We start from the raw sequence: 18324 nt of genomic DNA on the forward strand, positions 1-18324 counted from the left end.
AAGTTGTCAGCTTTCCTCACCACACCACTAGTGCTCCAGATGAGAGGTGGAGCAGACACGGATGAGAAAATGGGGCATGAACAAGACGTGTCTCCAAACCCACGGGCCATGTGTTGTAATTTTCAACTCAGTGCACACTGTCAAGTTTGCCGGCATCAGCTGTTACACTTGTGCAGCGCTGGGGTTGGCGTGGTGGAGCGGGGAAGACTTTCAGGGAAAAAAAGAAAAAGATGAAAAATAAACACAGCTGGTTCCCAGAGCTCATCTCTGTATATTTCAACCTTCTCTCTCGGTGTCAGTAATTATTCATGAGCCTTTTAGCAACGACAAGATGCTGTCTTACTGTTGAATGACAGGTTCACAATTTTTTTATGTCCATCTTCAAATGACAGTCGAGTCCCATATGAACACTGACACACGCTTTTGTTGTTGTTGTTTTCATCCCTGACTGAAATAGATTCCTTGCGTTCCCATATGATCCAACATACACAGTCCTCGTCTGTCCAAAAATGTTTGAGAATGTTTATCTTAAGGTAATATGAGGCTTATATTGTGTAAAGTTATAGTTCTCCCATCGTCTTCAGATAAACATACTTTTCCCTCCACATTACTGACATTGGAAGCATGTTAAAAAGAGATCTTTTAAATGATCAGTATGTACAAGAGGAGTATTTTCTTTTTCTATTTGATTTAGTCTTAACTAGACACTTTAATTCAATTTGATTTACTGTATAGAACAGATAACATACAAATTATAATAGTTACTATGAATCGACCCTGCTGTCACAAAGAAAGCTTAATGAGATCCTTCTTACCTTTTTCCATAACACGGCCATTTTTTGCACACCTGCTCTTGCTCTCTTTCTCTCTTTATTTTATGTAGTGTTTTGCTCAGCAGATCTGCAATTCTACTTTTGGTCTGTCTGTCTGTCTGTCTGTAGTTATATTCAAATCTAAATGTATAGAAAAATAAATGGGGATTTCTTTTTTTTTTTATGTTGTAGCCGAAAACAGCTAATTCTTATTGAAATTAAAATCCCTCCAGCAATAATCTTAATGAAGTCTTAATGAAATAGAGACTTTTCTTTCTCACTTCCCCGCTCGCTCCCTCCCTCTGCCCTCACTTTCCAAAACTGCCCCTTTCATCGCAGCCTCTTCAATAACATTCTATGAATCCGCCTTTTTGAGTCTCAGGACCCATTGGACGTCACTCACACTTTGAAAAAAGAAGCCAAATTCACTTCTGCTGACTCAGGACTTGCAGGCTTCGCTGCTCAATACGAAGTCACCTCACCTTCTGTGGCTCTTTCTCTATGGCACTGTCTCTGTGTGTGTGTGTGTGCGTGCTTTTATCGGTAGTTTATTCCTCTATATGATTGCAATTATGAGAAATAATGTGTCTTAATTGTATGTCTCGTCCATCACATGACTTCTGTGCCTATTTGCCATGCACAGAAGTGCAGTCTCTTTTTAGAATGAGCCAATCACTATGCAGGGCCAGCACTGTGATCTTTTCTGTTAATCTTTCTTACTAGACTTCATTATAGCCATCTGATCACACTTTGCCTAATGGCTGGCCTGCTGCTAATAGGCGGGCTGGGAGCAGGATTGATGTCAACGCTATACACCGACCTGTTTTGGGTGAGAGTTGAAGGGGAGCTGGCACACGAAGCGTGTTTAGAGTTAAATGTGTCCGATATTGCTTTGTGGCACAATATGAAAACACGGTGTGAAACAGAAAGACTCGCAGCGAAGGACCACGTGTTCATGCTCAAGGTCAGGTGGAGTCTTCCAGCATGTTTTAAACCTCCGGCGAACTGAATGATGTTTGTACAAATTCTGATGTATTACTTTCTGGAATTGCATTTGTCTCCTAACATATTAAAACACATCTCATTGCATTTTTATGGCACCCTGATATGATTCATCCGCATTTCATTTACACATACTGTTAAAAAAAAAAAAAAACAAGTCTGCAGTGCAAACTGGAATCAAATGGATTCTCTGCCCTTATATTATGTAAATATGTCTTTCTGGCATGACGCTCCTCTGGTGCAGCAAACTTTGAGGCGTTTTGAGGGAAGAGAGAGTTCTGAAAAAAACTTTTTTCTTCGTTTGATTATTTTCTTCTTCTCTTTCTTTCCTTCTCTTCATCTCAGCTGCGAGTGATCACTACCTGATAGGTAACAATATCACAGTAGCGGTTCTGGGGATAGTCATTCCTATTGGTGAGTACTCTTGGCGTCCTCACCGTGTTGTCTTTGCTTTCTGCCTGCCTGCTTCTCCCTCCTTGCTCCTCCATCTCTGCTTGTTGCTTGCATGGTGTGTGTGTGTGTGTGTGTGTGCGCGTGTGCGTGTGCGTGTGCGTGTGCGGGGGGGGGTATTCTTTGTCTGTGCATTCATGTATTTGCGTGTGTGGGTGTGTGTGCGCGGTTTGAAGAGTGTTAGTTCTCGCACTTGAGCTGATTAAATCTAAAAATGTTCTCATTTTAATAATAATTTGTATCTTTTCACTGGGTAAGCGCGGTATCAGGCTCAGCAGTGAGGTTTGAGCTTAAAATAATGTTTTGGCAATTGAGAAACTGTATCGAGCTATGATGTTATCCAACAATAACCCTCCTGCCCTACGGTTAGAAAAAGTCATTATATGGAAACAAGCTCGTCAGTCAGCGAATGGCCGGGCATTCTTTAATGTGCACCATTATGTCGTTATTAATGAGATTTGAGCAAATAGGAAATTCAATTAGTGTTTTGTCATCACACTTGACCAGCTGTTATAACATTAAGCTCCGGCTCCCACTGTGGTCATATCGTATGCTCGTAGTGCAATCAATCTGGTGCTCTGACCTACTTCTCTGACCGAGTGAACTGATAGCTGGTTACACACTGTCTGGAATTGTTTGGGTTTTTTTTACATGAGAAAATATCGACGGGCTGAAAGAGGGATTAGTGAGATAAAGTTGCGGTTTGGCGCGGTAAATGTAGGACCTGGGTAGTAACATTGTCGTCTCTTTAGGGTTTAAAAAAAAAAGCACCATGAAGCCGCCATACTACCATACATACTAATATAGGCACACAGAGAGAATTCAAGTTCTTACAATCAAACCAGCTTAGTAAAGTTAATCTATTCTATTAGCGCCGATTAAAATGAAAATCTAATTTTATGGAAATATTTAATTCTTTCATGCCCAACCTCACTGAGAAATCAGCTGAATGTGCAAATGACCTTATAGTGGCAGCACATGCTGCTAATTGAGATCTCTTTCATCCCAAATATTTAATAGTTTGATCAATTATGGAAGCTTTAAAACGTTGTAAGGCAGTTTTCTTTCTCTTTTCATTCTCAACAGTTGAGATATCAGCTCATTAAAACAACCCCCGAGACAGTTAACCCTTTCCGCTTCATCCTTCAGTCTGTCCCTCTGCCATTTATTGCGGCCACAAATCCCCCCATTCTGCATTTTTTTTTTGGCAGCTTTAAACATTCATTATTGTTGGAGGTCCACAAGGGCCGGATTTCTGCACCCCAGCTCTCCGTTCCCATCCAGTAATGCACCACGCCCAACCGCAGCTCCACCAGGGGAAACGGTCCAACAATGATTATCAGTATTTAGCCAAAGTCAGGCTCTTATGCCGCTTTCTAATTGGAGTGAAATTTCCTAAATGAGACAAAAGCTGATGTTTTTTGTATTTTTTTTTTTTTTTTTTTTTAAACAAATGAGCATTTAGAGAAGAACAAAGGATGAGCTGGGGTTTCCAGCCCAGTCACACAGGGATCTCAAGAGCCTTTCCAACAAATGTGCAATTAGATGTAGCTTCCATAGGGGAAAATGGAAGCAGGCGTACGCACACACTGCTACACTCCTGGCACTCCTCTGGTTTGGCTGTGGGTCTGTCACTACACATACTCTCGTACATACACTATACATCCGCAGGTCCTACAGGGCAGTTAGGCAGTTATGCTGATTATGGTAATGAGAGGAGAGAGACAGCGCTTATCTCAAATCCTCCAAACCTCGCTCTCCCCTTCCTCTCCCCTCCTCTAACCCCTCTCCATTCTCCTCTCATAACCACATCCAAAGAACACCAGAGTCAGTCCGTCTGATGGAGCTGATGGAGTTCGATTTTTCAGCCCGGGCAAGTGAAAAATGATAAATAAAAGCCCGAAATGGAGTTCCAGGATAATATGCTGATGACAGTTAAGCAAGCTTGCTGTGCTTTTATTCGAAAATGTCTAATGAGTCTAATCACTGGCTTCAGGCTCGGAATGCTCCAAGATTTATTATAAACCTGTATGGTTCAGACTTTGTGTTTGCGTGTGTGTGTGTGTTTGAAATGGGGTGTATACTCTGTATGATGTTTGCAAATTGTGCACGCGCATTCACAGTTATGCATGTTTTTGATCATACTGTGAGACTGAGTGGGAATGTAATGGGATGAGTGATTATACAGACAGTATGAAGGCTCATTCTTTTTGTTTTTATTGATTTAATTGCAGATGTAAAGTACATACTGAATTTCTCACAGGAAATCATATATCTGAGGTGGTCATGAGGCATCTAATCTTAAAAAGATTACTTTGTTGATGATGGCTGAAACATAAGTAGCCACACCCACAAAATAATTTGCTGCATGAAATGACAACTCGTCTTCTTTTACCTGAAGGTTGATGTTTTATTTCAGAAAAGAAGCTGATCATTGTTTTTCGTTACAGTGAACAATGTCCAGCTTTAAAAACAAATCAAATCATTAAATTGAAAGTATTTGTTCTGTTAGTTGCATCTTTATGGTCCAATTTCTACCAAGAATTTAATTTTTTGTTACCTTTTCAAACACTGAAAACATAAATAAACTGATAAATTCACCATTTTGTTTGTTTGAGCTACACAAGAAAAATAACCTGCAGCAAAAATTTTGAGATTAATTATATATAATTTACTGCTTTACTGCTATTTTATTGCTTTTCTATTATTATCTTATTGCTTCCTGTATGCTGCTGTAGCGAAAAAAATTCCCCTCGGGGATTAATAAAGTAACTACCTAACCTAACCTAACGACGATTTAAATTTCATGCTAGCAAATTGTTGCCTTTAAATTTTGTGGTAACACCCGACAAACCTCTAATAGGTGTAAAGTAGATTTTATTTAATTTTGAAAATTAAAGACACAAAACAATGAGCCTTCAGTTGATGAAAGAATGTCCGCTTGGTGTGTTTATGTGTGTGTGTGTGTGTGTGTGTGTGTGTGTGTGTGTGTGTGTGTGTGTGTGTGTGTGTGTGTGTGTGTGTGTGTGTGTGTGTGTGTGTGTGTGTGTGTGTGTGTGTGTGTGTGTGTGTGTGCGCGTGTGTGTGTGTGTGCTTAAAGCGCCGCTCTGTGTCCCCTGGGCTGTGTTAACGCTCCCGCCGTCTGTTGTTGTGTGTGTGTTAAACACATGCAGTCCCTATCCTTGCCACAGTGGTCATCGGATTGCTCTGCACCGGCGGATACCTGGTTTGGCGCAACTGGCGGCGCAAGAACACCAAGAGCATGAACTTCGACAACCCCGTGTACCGCAAAACCACGGAGGACGACGACGACGAGATCCACATCGGGCGTCACAGCGAGTCCATCGGTCACGTCTACCCAGCAGTGAGTGGCAGCCACAGTCAGCCATTCATAGCTCTTCCTCTAGGGGGCGGCATCACAGACAGCAACTCTCACTGGTACTCGGGGGCGCCGATGCTCTCCAGCGGCAAATGAGAGGAGCTGCGGCGCGACAAAGGAAGGAGTTTGGAATATTCGGGAAATGGGAAGGATGCGCGAGGGTTTGGGAAAAAGCGCATTTGTTGTACATGTCGGCCTGGCGGAAAGAAAGAACAGGCTCGCACACGTCCACATGTTCACATATCATTTTTGCAGGAAACACTGAAAATCATGCACAACACACATAAAGCCCTTCACCACGACACCATGTTCACATTTCACTCACCTTCAGCGACCATATTCATACAGTACATGTGTTTATCCCCAACCTGCCATCCCACTTGCTCATACATGGCGTTAGTGTTTCTGGTCGGTAAAGTGTTTGTCCCAGTTCCCTGAACAAAAAAAGTCCCTACATACACAAAAGATGTCCTCTTTTGTTAACAGAAGCAGCGGATGCAAAAGTTTGTTTTTTCAACTTGTTGACTAGATACCGGAAAACATGTCCCACATGGTAAGATGCCTGTCGGAGAGGATTTCTGTGGCTGTTTATTATTCTTGTTGCTAAAAATGATAAACGTTCATCCAGACATGATCAGAACTGGGGCACCGTGTCTTGAGATTCTTTTGAGGAGAAACTGGATCAATTTTATCGTCACTTTGAAAGCTGAAAGGACAACAGAACACAAGGTTAGACCACGCTGCAATGTAAATTGGATTTTCAGAGTAGATCGTTAAATCATTGCATTGAACTACGGTGATTTATTTTCATTATAATGCGAATAAGACACAGAAGATAAAAAAAAGGGAGCCCGAATAAGGACGAAGGATAGGGCAAAATAGAATTTATCTCATTTTCTATCTTGAGTGCAGCCGCAGGAACCATCAATTTCCACATCATGACTTGCAGACTATCCTGTTGATTTCCCATTGACGCGGACGCAGTTTTGAAAATCACTCAAAGCTACATTTTCTATAAACCCTGGAAACAATGCCAGCTGTATCTTGCAGTGAAATGCACTTAAATCTGGCGAGAGTGCATCATTAGGACACTTATGACATTTATTGAATATATGTTGTTTTGGGGTGCTGGAGAAAAAGCAGGGAAGGGCAGCCAAAAAGGATTATAGGGGGAAGGGAAGTCTAGCGCTTTGATCGGTTGGCATGGTAACACAGATTTCTTTGTGTTGCTCCATAGAGAAAGAAGGCAAAGAATTCTGGGTATCACTGGCACGATGACAAGCTAAGCACACGCACATGAAACAGGTGCACGACTGAATCGTATTAAGATTCAAGGTCGAAGTCACAACAACCCTCAGCGAGGAGCTAAAAGAGGGGACTGTACTCTTCCTCTCATCGTATTATTTACATCTGTGCAAATCTCCTTTGTTGTCTCTTTTTTTTTGTGTGTGTGCTTCTTTTCCTCTCTCGGCACCTTAACTTTTTTTCTCGCCTTTCGTAGCAGCGTGGCAACTCAGGCAACCAGAGAAATCAAGCTGGCACTATGTGGGCCAGACATTTGCAGCCGTAGGCAAGCAACCTGCATTCCTCGCCGAGGAACAGCCAGAGAAGGAGGGGATGAACAAAAAAAAACAAAAAAAAAGGGGGGGGGGGGTTGGAAAGAGATGAAGAGGAAGGTCAGGGAGAGGCAGGAAAAAGTGAGGACTGCAAGGAAGAGAAAAGAGCATGTGAAAATGTGCCGTTTTTCTTTTGGGTTCCACCTAGAGGTGAATCTCTTCTCCTCCTCTGCCCTTTGTGTCTCTATATTTTCGCTCTCTGTGTTCTATCTCACCAGCCTGGTGTGGTAACCGTCTTTTATCTGCTGTTTGCAGCGCGTGGCACTCAGTCTGGAGGATGATGGCTATCCCTGAGGGTGGGTGGGGGGTGATGCAGCCTGCCCTCCTCCAGTCCCATCCTTGGCCCCTCCCCTCACCACAGCCTCTACACCACTACACCACTACAATGAGGCCAGTACAACGCAGAGGAGAAAGAGAAGGAGTCCTCATTTTGCCTTCCCCCTTTTTACGGCGCGGGGATGACATGTACCCCCCCCCCCCCTTCGTTCTCCTCCTCCTTCCTCCACTGGAGTAACACTACTACCATTACTAGCCACTACTACTACTGCCATTAGTGTTAGTCTAGTAGCCTCTGCTCCACTCCTCTCTTCTCTCCTCTCTGCCTCTTGTTAGCAGTAGTGGTGTGCAAAATGCTGCTCGATCACATCGTTCACACTAACCTCGTTCGGCTCTCTCAGTGCACATTGTAAATAGAAGGCTTTCGGGCCACCGTACAAGTGGAAAAAGCCGAAGTTCCTCATGTCCTCATGTTCATGACTCTATTTATTTGTACGTGTTTGCTTGTTGTAAATATGTAATAAGCATCTCTTGGTGGGAAAGGCAGATTTGATCAAGTTTGCAAGGATACACTGTAAAGTACAGGAGTAGACAAGGACGTTATATCTCTTTATAGTTGCCCTCACATCCAGAGTTGACAAGACATGTTTTTGAAAGGGGGGGATGTTATCCTTTTTCACACGCAGCCCCTCGGATTTATCCCCTGACACTCTGTAAAGCTAAATATAGCCAAGGGGAAGGGAGAGAGAAAAAATGATGGGGTTGTCTGTGCATTTGGAGGTGATTTTGGGGTGAAAGAGTGAGAGAGGTTGCTTTTTTTCTTCTTTTTCTTTTTTTTTTTATGGGAATAGAAGGATTTGTGCCACCAGAGGGTAATGCCTCAAGGCAGAAAGCAGCAGGGCAGAAAAGGCAAAGGATTATGGGTAATCCTCTCTCCTGGTAATCAGAGGTATGCGTACAGTCGATAATGAAGGATTGTTTGCTTATTTGCAGTCGGCGTAAGAACTCACACGTGGGTCCCTGTCTCGATGTTTGTGTTTGTGTCTTGGGGCATTAATGCTTTGGAGGTAAAATTGTATTTACAGACAGCGTGGGGTGAAACAAAACACCTTCCTGTGACCATGATGACTTTCAGCTGGAACAGGAATGCACAAAAACTTTGTTTATATTCATCATGACTCCAGAAATTAAATGTTTTTTTTTTAATATAAATTTCTCTCATTTAGTGGTTGAATCTGAATACATTTAAATGCGTAGTTTTACATACTGTATTGAAATCCTGCAGAAATTTAGTCTAAGAAAAACATAGAGCTGCAACTGTTTCATTATTGACTACTACTTTCTGAAATGAAGATTAAATTGCAGCTTCATTGACAGATTTATCAGCAAATTTATTTAGAAAAGAGCATCTAATGTGCTTCTACATGAAGTGACACAGTAAGAGAGAGGATAGAAAAAAGACAACAAGTGTATATTGTGCTCTGCTCCCTTATTGATTTACTGAGACTCTGTCACAAATATTGATGGCTACAGAAACTGTCAAGTGAGTTTTTATCTGTATTGGTGTACTTTGGGCCTGTACAGCTCCCAATCAATCACTTTGATTTGACATGTATATGATCTATACGGTGCTGCCCAACTCGCGTATTTGTGTTTGAACTCGAGCAACCCCATAAACATCAGTCCCAGTGTGTCTGCGACTTCACAGCTCCGGTTGTCTTGCTGTTTTTTTGCCTCCTCATCTTCACTCCCCTCTTTTAACAATGTAGCTTTGTGTGTCTTCTGGATGAGATGATGTAAAAAAAAAAGAGCCCACATTTGGAAGAAATCACTTTCTGCTGTCACCGACTTGTTCGGTGTGCTTTGTGAGTGGCCCCACCGTTTTGTATGAACAGATGAGTAATGCACCAAGGATGACTGAGCCCAGCGCTGATTTGATTTGAAAGCTGGATAGAGAGGAAATGTGTGACCTGGCGTAAAGAGCTCATCTTCCATTGGCTTGTCTCAGACGAGCTTCCAGCTCATTGAATCAGATGGAATTTATGCTCAGTGAATATTGCAATAATCGCTGATAGTGTGTTGTAGCAGTGAATTACTGGAAGCCATTATGACAGAATAGCATGATAGCTGTTATAAGTAGTTATGGCAAATTAACAACTGTCTTCTTCTGGACGTCATTTAAGTCTCTTAATAGACATTTTGCTTAATTTTGACATTAAGCAAACTTACAATGCGTTATGTATAGTTGTTTTTGATTGACTTCCATTCTATGTTAACAAATCTGAACACTGTTGCATTTCGGATATGCAAGGGCTTTTTGTAAACCTAATATGACTGAATAATATGCACACAAAAAAAAGAATACAAATATAATTCAGACACTATCGTCATCCAGCATAGGCTCCCAACACTCTCACATTATGTATTCATACAACAACAGCTGATTAATGGTAGCGATTATTCATGGGTCCCGCTGTTTCCTCGGAAAGCTTTGCTCAGTGTAGAAGCTTGTAGAACCACAAGGGAGAGACAGTAAAAACAGACAAAGACAAAGGTAGGTAGGACGTGACTGCCAGGATTTGCATACGGGAGCGGGTTTGTGCTCGGAAGATGAATGGTGGGTCATTTGTTTTTGCCGGATTTCTGCCAGTGTTGCATCGCGGTATGCTGATGCTCTCTCCTCTCACCTCCCTCGCAAGGATGGCACTCTTTACCTCTCAGTTTATGAAGCACAGTAGGCGATTTGTAATATGCTGCACGTCACTTTTTTTTTTTTAAATCTGAAGGTCCGTTAGCCTCGGGAATTTTTATTATGCGTACATGATCATGTTTTTTTGTTTTTTTTTAATAATAATTAAAAAAGTCTTAGTCCTGTTTCAAAAGGACAGAAGTAAGTTCATAAGAAAGACGCCACAGGTTGAACATCCTTGCAAATTTAAGTATAAATAAATTACAGGCACAGAGCTGAATTTGAACCTGGAGCTGAGTCAGCTCTGTCCTCCTCACTCTTTCCTTCGTGTCCATGTTTGCTTCAGGTCTAATGGAGTTCCATGCTGAGGGTTTGCAGTTATAGGGGAATAAATTGCTTATTTATTGGGGTGCCTGAGCGTGGCATTGTAGGACAGTTATTATTGCGCCAGTGTCGAGACAGATTGGCTGGTCCACTCGGTGGTCACCTCCAGAGCACTGAAGGACACCGAGACACTCCAGAAAGGGGCTTGTAGTAATCGCAGTGGTAGGAGAGGGCATGCTGTGACCTTCCTACACCACTGTCTTTGCATTATTACAGGCACTGACCAATGCTCTGATGTCATAGTTTTCCAATGTGTCAATCTCCAGTTTATGCGAATCAATTTGAGCAATCTGCTTCATGCTGAAAAGGTCTAGCAATCGTTTACTGGCGGTTTTCATGTACATATGTTGAGTTATTAGGTTGCTGTGTTACCGGTATTGTTGTAAAGGGATGTGTGTTTCTCACTATAGGTCAGTTGTTTGTTCTTGAAGGTTTTTTTTTAAAGTGTTTGCTGCTTTGGAGAACCAGGTGCATCGTGAAACATGATCATCTTGCACAGAGTTAATTAACACTCAACCAGAAAAGCAAATCTAGCTTTTGGTAATACATCGTGTTTCTTGAAGTGATTTTCAAGTTTAAGTCATAAGACCTTTATACTAAAAATGTGGTTCTAGATTTAAACATCCACTTTACCTGCATGCTAGCAAACGTTCATTGTGTCTGGAAAAACTTGATGAGTTTTATAAAGGATCAGTTAGACGTTTCGTCAATCCAGTTCCGAAATGGTCCAACGGCTACAGAATACCTTTTGACAGAACTTCCTCTCTTTGTAAGATGATATCACACGTTTCTGGGACTCACTTCCTCTTGGTGAAGCAAGAGACAAGCCAGACTTGCCTTGGTACTTGATATTTAAGTCTGAACAACCTTTACTTTCTGTCAAAGAATCAATCGTGTCTCCAGGAAAATACATTTCCATAGTACTAAATTGTTTTCCTTATTAAATCCTGGGGTTAAATGTAATCGCTGCTTAGATTATATTCAGAGGTAACTTCTTTGTTGTTGTTTTTTTGACTGAATAATACTGCACCAGAGTGGCAGGGAGGTGTTCAGGGTGGATGGTGGGTAAACAAAGCCGCAGGACTTTGACATTCTGGCGGTGAGGTTAAGGCTTCTCTGGTTAGGGTTTGGGACAGATTGTGGTTCTGGTTAAATATTGATAAGCACCATCTGTCTGATGTCACTGCAGACTTTTTCTGTATTGAAGCAGACTGTATTTTTGTCTAAACATAAACATAAAAAAGTTGTACTAATACTCTAAGTTACTGTAAGTGTTGACAGATTGAATATTTTGGTTGAAGACAAAAACATTACAGAAAATTTTATAGAAATGGAACATTACACTGCAAAAGTGTATTAGCTGTTGCAAATTAGTTTTGCATAGATGTAGTTTCGAGGAGAATTTCATTTCGTGTATTTTAGGAAGCATACTGGACACACCTGGTCAGCCAAATTCCCGGTGTAGGCATCTAAATATTCAAGCTCATTCATGAATAACGCATTCAAATATTCTTAATAAATCCTGAAGCATAATACACATGCTGCTATCAAAATAGGTCAAACTAAATGATGTCACCCCAAAACTAAATTCAATCTGTGACATCTCTTACAGGAAAGGTCTTGCATGTTTTAGCTTATCTGAACTAACAGCTCTGATAACCCATCTAATGGATTTGGTATAAATGTCTGCTAAAAGTACGATGTTCCTGATTTGTGCTCCCTTTGCTAACTCCGGTGTCCCTTTTTTCCCCCTCTCTGTACTCTTAAAATTTCTGAGTGGAGAATCTGACCTACGCTGCTTTAATGCTTTCTAATACCACTCACATCACTTCACCTCCTCGTGCACTGTATCGAGTGTAATGAGTTTCCAAGTCTCTCTTTAGTTCTTGTACTGCTGAATTTGAACTTTTTAAGAGAGCAAAGTCATCATTGTTGTCTCCAGACATTCTCATTTTCTTGCGCTCCCGTCTTCATCTCAGCCATTGACATCTTTCCTTTTGGCAATGGCTCTCAGTCTTTGGATAGACAGACACACACACACACACACACACACACACACACACACACACACACACACACACACACACACACACTGGAGGAAATAACCTGGAAGCCCAAAAATAACAGAGCAACCCCCGAAGCAGGAAAAGAAAAACCCTTCCCAAATGTGAACCAGCAAACCGGCGAACAATCAGCCAAGAGAAGCAGCCTCCCCCTTCGAGCTACAGTTTTGGACTCTGGAAGGAACCTTCAGTGACTCCACTTGGCTGGCATTTAGCTCTCGTTGACCCAGTGACTTTCCTCGATCAACTGGTTCCTCTTTTTTTATCATGTGTTTGTTTTTTTTCACCCGTGAGTCTGTAAGTGAGTTGTAGTTGTTACTCTCTCTCTCTTCACCAAACCATTCCCAGTTTCATATTTGATCTACTTGATGTTTGATTACTTGAAGGGCAGCGCTGTTCAGTCGCCTGCAATTTTTCTACCGGTCAGTGTAAAATGAAGGTTGCGGGGAAGAGGCCATGGATGGGGAGGTTGTGAAATCTGTGTAAATCTTTCTATGGGTTGGGTCGATGACGACGACGAACCTGGGCAAACATTTTGATAAGTAACGTTACTGTCACAGACTTGGACATTTTACTGTAATGTTCTTTATATGGAGGTGGGAGAAAATCACTGCAAAAATGTAAGAAACAATCCGCTCCGTTTTTTCCTGCATCCGACCTGCATTTCCTCACAACTGTTGCTGATGTGTCATTGCCTGCCAGGAAATCTCACAAACCATCCGGGGCTCTGTCCATTCCTCAGCCATACGACAGGCATTTTTTTTACGCTGTTTGTTGCACAAAACTTTTCAAGAAGCCTTCTGCACTGTGTAAAGAGATAACGTTCTTAGTCGGGGAGGAAATAAAAGGGGGGGGGGGGGCGTCCAATGGTACAGTCCACTGGTTTTGAATCATGACTTGTAAATAATACGTTTTCATACAGCAAAAACTTTTTTGATAATGTTTTAAATGTACCTGTAAAGAAAAATAAAAAAAAAAGGGTGTACATAAACTTCTGGGGTAAAAAGGAGTGTAGACTATATATGAATTTATTTGTACACAAGAGCACTGGATTTCTTTACTACTTGATTGTAACTAAAAATTAATAATCTGCCAAAGTGTTTTTATTTGACTTTTTTCTCCTGTCTGTTCCGTTTGTTTGTTCGTTTTTGGTTTATTTTTTGCTTTTTAACAGCATTGCGGATTTTAGTGTTCATACTGTATTTAATTCTGTTAAATTTAATTTTGGTTGTTGTGTGTTTAAAAAAAGAAAAAGAAAAGAAAGAAAGAAAGAAAGAGGGGTTATCATTTTAATTTATTGGTGCCTTGTTTTGTGCTCCTGTATACTTTTACTCTTTCTGTTCTTCTGTGTTATGTGTCTGTGTGCGGGGGGGGGGGGGGGGTGTAACTGGTGGGTTTGTGAGGTGAGGGAAGGGGCGGGGGGGATTTAAAAACTTAGCAACTTCTGTACTTACATGGAATATCTGTACTGTATGCCAAAATGGTCTCACTCACGTTTCTATGAAATCAACCTGTTGATAAATATCTCTATATATTGATATATTAAATTTATAAAAACTGTGCAACCTTTTAGTGTTGATCCTGTCTTGGCTGTACAATATCTCCTTGCATCTAATAAACCCAAAAGCTGTCGTCTTTTTTACCAAAGAAACATGGACCTTAAAGTAGTTCATCATTCTTTAAGGCAAACGTAAGAGGAGTAAATTTACACTCCACTGTTAGAATTGAAGTTTGTAGTACATTTTCATTTGCCACGATTCATCTACTTCACTTTTGCCTGACTTAAAGAATAAGGCTGGTATTACTCAGGTTTTGCTATTTCTGTGGCTGCGTCTCAAATCCTGTACGGGCACAAACAATTTTAAGTGCATGAATGCATTTACACTGTCAAGTATTTTCCACCGAAATTTTCCACATAAAAGTGTTTATTTTTCACTAAGTGCCACTATGCTGCTGTTGGATAGAAGCTTTATTGGGGATATGAGACGTAGGGCACAAAACCACGTTCAGTTTTGGGTAAAATAACCCAATAAAGTCAACAGATATGTTGGCAGCTGGTGCATTTAAATGTTCAGTTCATGTCCGGAAACTGCAGAATGTTAGTGAGCAACTTAAACCACCACTACCTCGTCAAAATTCCCAGAAGTAAGTCTACTGACAGGTTTTTGAATTGAGACACAGAACAAGTGTGTGAAGACTTTCCGACTTCCCAAACGCTAAAGACATGGTCAGTATGTTCCAACACTGTAAATATTGTTCTTAAATATATATAGTTTTAATGTTTTTTAAGCTAAAGAATTTCCTCTAAAAATGGACACTTTTGTTTTTGGGAAAATACTACTTTGATTAATACAGCAGCAGGACAAAACACAATGAACTAAAGTTCCCATATTCTTTGTAAAAAAAAAAAATTAAAAAAAGGAACATGTCCCCCACTGGCAAGATGTAGCTCATTAATATGTTTTTCATGGTTTTTGCAGAACAGAAGATATAGCCTGCATTTGGTTTAGGCGACACTACTTGTCAATAAGATCAATTAGTTATTGGTTTTCATATTTTGTATAACATTTGAGGCAGCATGAGCCCTCAACCAGGAGCAGTCAATGTTTATCGTTGCCAGCAGCATTATAGCACTACAGCTACAAAAGAATATACATTTTGTGGTGACCCCCAGGAGAAAAAATAATATTTGTTCTACAGAAAATAAACCAAAGACGTGGTGATTTTGATCAGGTAAGGCTGAATTTATGTACAGATCATCGTTATGCCTTTTAAATGAAATATGTGTTTACAAAGACATTGAGGGTCATAAACTGGCAGGTTGCAGCTTTATGTCAGACAAATTCTCCAACCCACTCACTGAGAATGTGTTTCTTGTTCTTGCCAGTTTATTAAGTTCAATAAAGTCAGGTTGTGGTTTTTTTTTGTTGCAGAGAATACAAACATATTCTAAGATACAAAGTACACTGACAATTATTATAAGTCACACACAGAAAGTTAGTGGAATTATTTAGTCTAAAGTGAAGAGAAGTTAATAATCACCAGCTTCTGTAGTCGGGCTAATCTTAAGAACCTCGTTGACGTAAGTATCTTCAGTGTACTTTTACGTCTTTTATTCAATTTTATGGTCCAAACTGCACTATAATAAAATATTATGAACAATTCTTGGTAACTTAAACATGCCATGTTAAACTGAGCTCCCTTTATTATAGAGATTCTTGTGTGTCACGATCGCAGTGTGATTGTATTCGCTTCAGCAGAGTTCACTAATGGAAGCACAGCTGTCTTCTATTTGACATAATCAGAGATCATTTGCTTTGGATCTTAAAATGTAATTTATGAATTGCCCATGTGGTCGGTTTTAAAAGTTGCCTTTCAAGTTTTTATTGTTCTCTAATCAGCAGAGCACAATTCACTGAGAGGAGGCGCACCTGTCATGCATTTGGTTTTTCACTCTTAGCTTGACCTTTGAAGATGGATAAAGATGACACCCGTGTCCTCCTGGTTTATTTTGTCTTTGTCTGCGTTGCTCAGGCCTTCAGAGAAAAAAAGACAGTAAAGGTTAGTGGAGACGGGGTAAAATGGACTGACTGTGGAAGTAAGACAAAAAAAAAAACACACCTGACGGGGGACGTGTGTCGTCCCTGGAGAGCTGTGCTGAGAGACAGTTCACGGGGGGGGGTTTGATGGATGAGCTGGCGGGCGGAGCTGGCTCATGATATGAGACCTCTATGGCCCACGAGCTCCTCCTCGGTTGCTGCTGCTCTTCATTGAAGATTCAACCCTGCATGAGCTCTGTCATCTCCCCAAACATTACAGAAGTCAACGCAGCTCAACGGTTTCATTTAAGATTCATGATAACTGCAGAGGGGTGGGGGGGGGGGGGTTGTGTTTGAGGTTATGTTTAAGGCTTTTTATTTCTGGAACTTTGGTCAGTGGAGGGATTTTCTTTTTCTTTTTTTCATGTGATTCTTAAAAATCTGTTTTAAATACATGAACGGAGAAATGTTCAAAGCTTTGACGACACCCAAATCTGAGGTCACACGTGTTATAGTTTGCTAAAACTGTCAGATGTCATATAGCTAATACCAATCTCTCTATGAATCGATGCAGTGGGCAGTTTCTAAGTGCCTTATAAATATCTAAATTGTCTAAAGGTCAGGATTATTAGTCCAGAAATCAATCCTTTTTCTTCTAAATGAATACGTGATATTCTTGATTTCTCCTAAGCATTTAATCTGATTCACGTTTGCACACTTGCTCATGCATATCACCGAAATCTACTCCCGAAGGTGTCCGCAGAATACACAGTTCATGGGAATGTTTCCCATTAAGGACACGCCCGGTGGAAACACAATAGAGTGCTATGATGGAAAAAAATAAAAATAAATAAAGATCAGCAGCCATCCCCTGCAAGATCAGGGACACATGCTTGAACCCTGTTGAACCATAATTTAGAAATAGAGTCTGTGGAGAGGGAAGGCCACATTGTGGGTGGGCCACACCGGGCTGTACCAGCTCATTTGAACTTTTTGCCCGATAAGTTGCTGACAGTGGCCAACCCCCCCGCCCCCACATTTTAAATAAACGCATCTACATTGAGTTAGCAGGAGTACGAAGACGTCTGCGTGTAAGCAGGAATGTCATTAGCTGTCTTTTTAAAAGAGTACAGTATCAGCAAACTGTAGTGCAGGCAGAGCACTACAGTTTGGAGCTGCAACCTCAAATGCTCGGTCACCACGGGTCCTAAAAGATGTCCCCAAAAAGAAAAGTTATGCCCTCAGTGAACCCATATGTAGGATGTCTGAACACGTCATGCATGCATGCTTTATTTTGCACTGAAGATGGACTGAAACGTTTGTACTTGTGCACTCTCGGACATTTTTTTTCTTCCACCATCTGTAAAGCCCTGCGATGAATTTATATAAATATTTACCGTTAAGACTTCAGTCTTTTTTTTTTTTTTCTTTAGTTCTGTGAGTCCTCAACTTCCTGCAATGCCACTAAAATATAAAACATAAATTGATCTTGCATAGCTGGTTGAAGTTACAGAGGCACAGGATATCTGTCATCTGGTGCATTAAAATATATATATATTAACAAGAGGTCGTGCTTTTATCAGATTTCAGGGTTAAATGATTAAATTAAATCAATCATTTCACAATCACCACGATAACTAAGACTTTTCATGGTCACCGGAGGTCTGGAACCAGCTCCGGTAAGTGGCAGGAGGTTGAAAGATTCCCCAAACAATTAGCCGGTCTGTCACAAACCCAACGCTGACTGACGCATTCATACCTGCGGGAAATTCAGAGTGTTGTATCCATCCACCTGGAAACAGGTGCGCGTTTGCAAAGAGACCAGAAAAATGGAGAACATTCAGGAGCTTCGCGTTATTCGCATTACCACTATACAACAGCATAAATCGTGTTTTCTGCTCAGCCCGTTTTAAAGTCCACTTTCAAATCCAGCCTCACTCCGTCTTCCTCTCCTCCGCTAAATGGAGCCGGTGTCGGACTCTATTAGCTCACATTTGGAGTTAGTGGGGCATCCAGGTGGCTGAGTGCAAAAGAATCTCCTCTCTCCACCTGTCACTTAAAAATGAATAAAATATTTGAGGTGCCCGGGATGACAACTCTACTTGTGAAAATGA

The 18324-nt window shown here is 41.0% G+C and overlaps 3 protein-coding genes across 11 annotated transcripts in view; 1 reads left to right on the forward strand and 2 right to left on the reverse strand.

Moving 5' to 3' along the window:
- The window catches only part of lrp8 (low density lipoprotein receptor-related protein 8, apolipoprotein e receptor), a 173653-nt gene that overhangs the window by 153212 nt on the left and 2117 nt on the right, over positions 1 to 18324 (forward strand). For 2 of the 8 annotated variants that reach the window (XM_069704815.1, XM_069704816.1), the window contains exons 17-19: positions 2160 to 2228; positions 5438 to 5628; positions 7515 to 10369. In XM_069704815.1, coding sequence (XP_069560916.1) covers positions 2160 to 2228; positions 5438 to 5628; positions 7515 to 7553 — 299 coding nt within the window. In that variant the 3' untranslated portion in view covers positions 7554 to 10369. Of the gene's footprint in view, positions 1 to 2159; positions 2229 to 5437; positions 10370 to 18324 lie in introns of those variants that run through there. The other 6 variants (XM_069704811.1, XM_069704812.1, XM_069704813.1 and 3 more) reach the window with 4 other exon arrangements.
- The window catches only part of dock7 (dedicator of cytokinesis 7), a 304975-nt gene that overhangs the window by 147010 nt on the left and 139641 nt on the right, over positions 1 to 18324 (reverse strand). The gene's annotated exons all lie outside the window — the stretch shown is intronic.
- The window catches only part of kank4 (KN motif and ankyrin repeat domains 4), a 104221-nt gene that overhangs the window by 5521 nt on the left and 80376 nt on the right, over positions 1 to 18324 (reverse strand). The gene's annotated exons all lie outside the window — the stretch shown is intronic.

Source organism: Brachyistius frenatus, unplaced genomic scaffold (assembly GCF_029030835.1).
Source record: "Brachyistius frenatus isolate BFR_SWC_R1_liver_20210118 unplaced genomic scaffold, ASM2903083v1 Contig_52, whole genome shotgun sequence".
NCBI lineage: Eukaryota > Metazoa > Chordata > Actinopteri > Embiotocidae > Brachyistius > Brachyistius frenatus.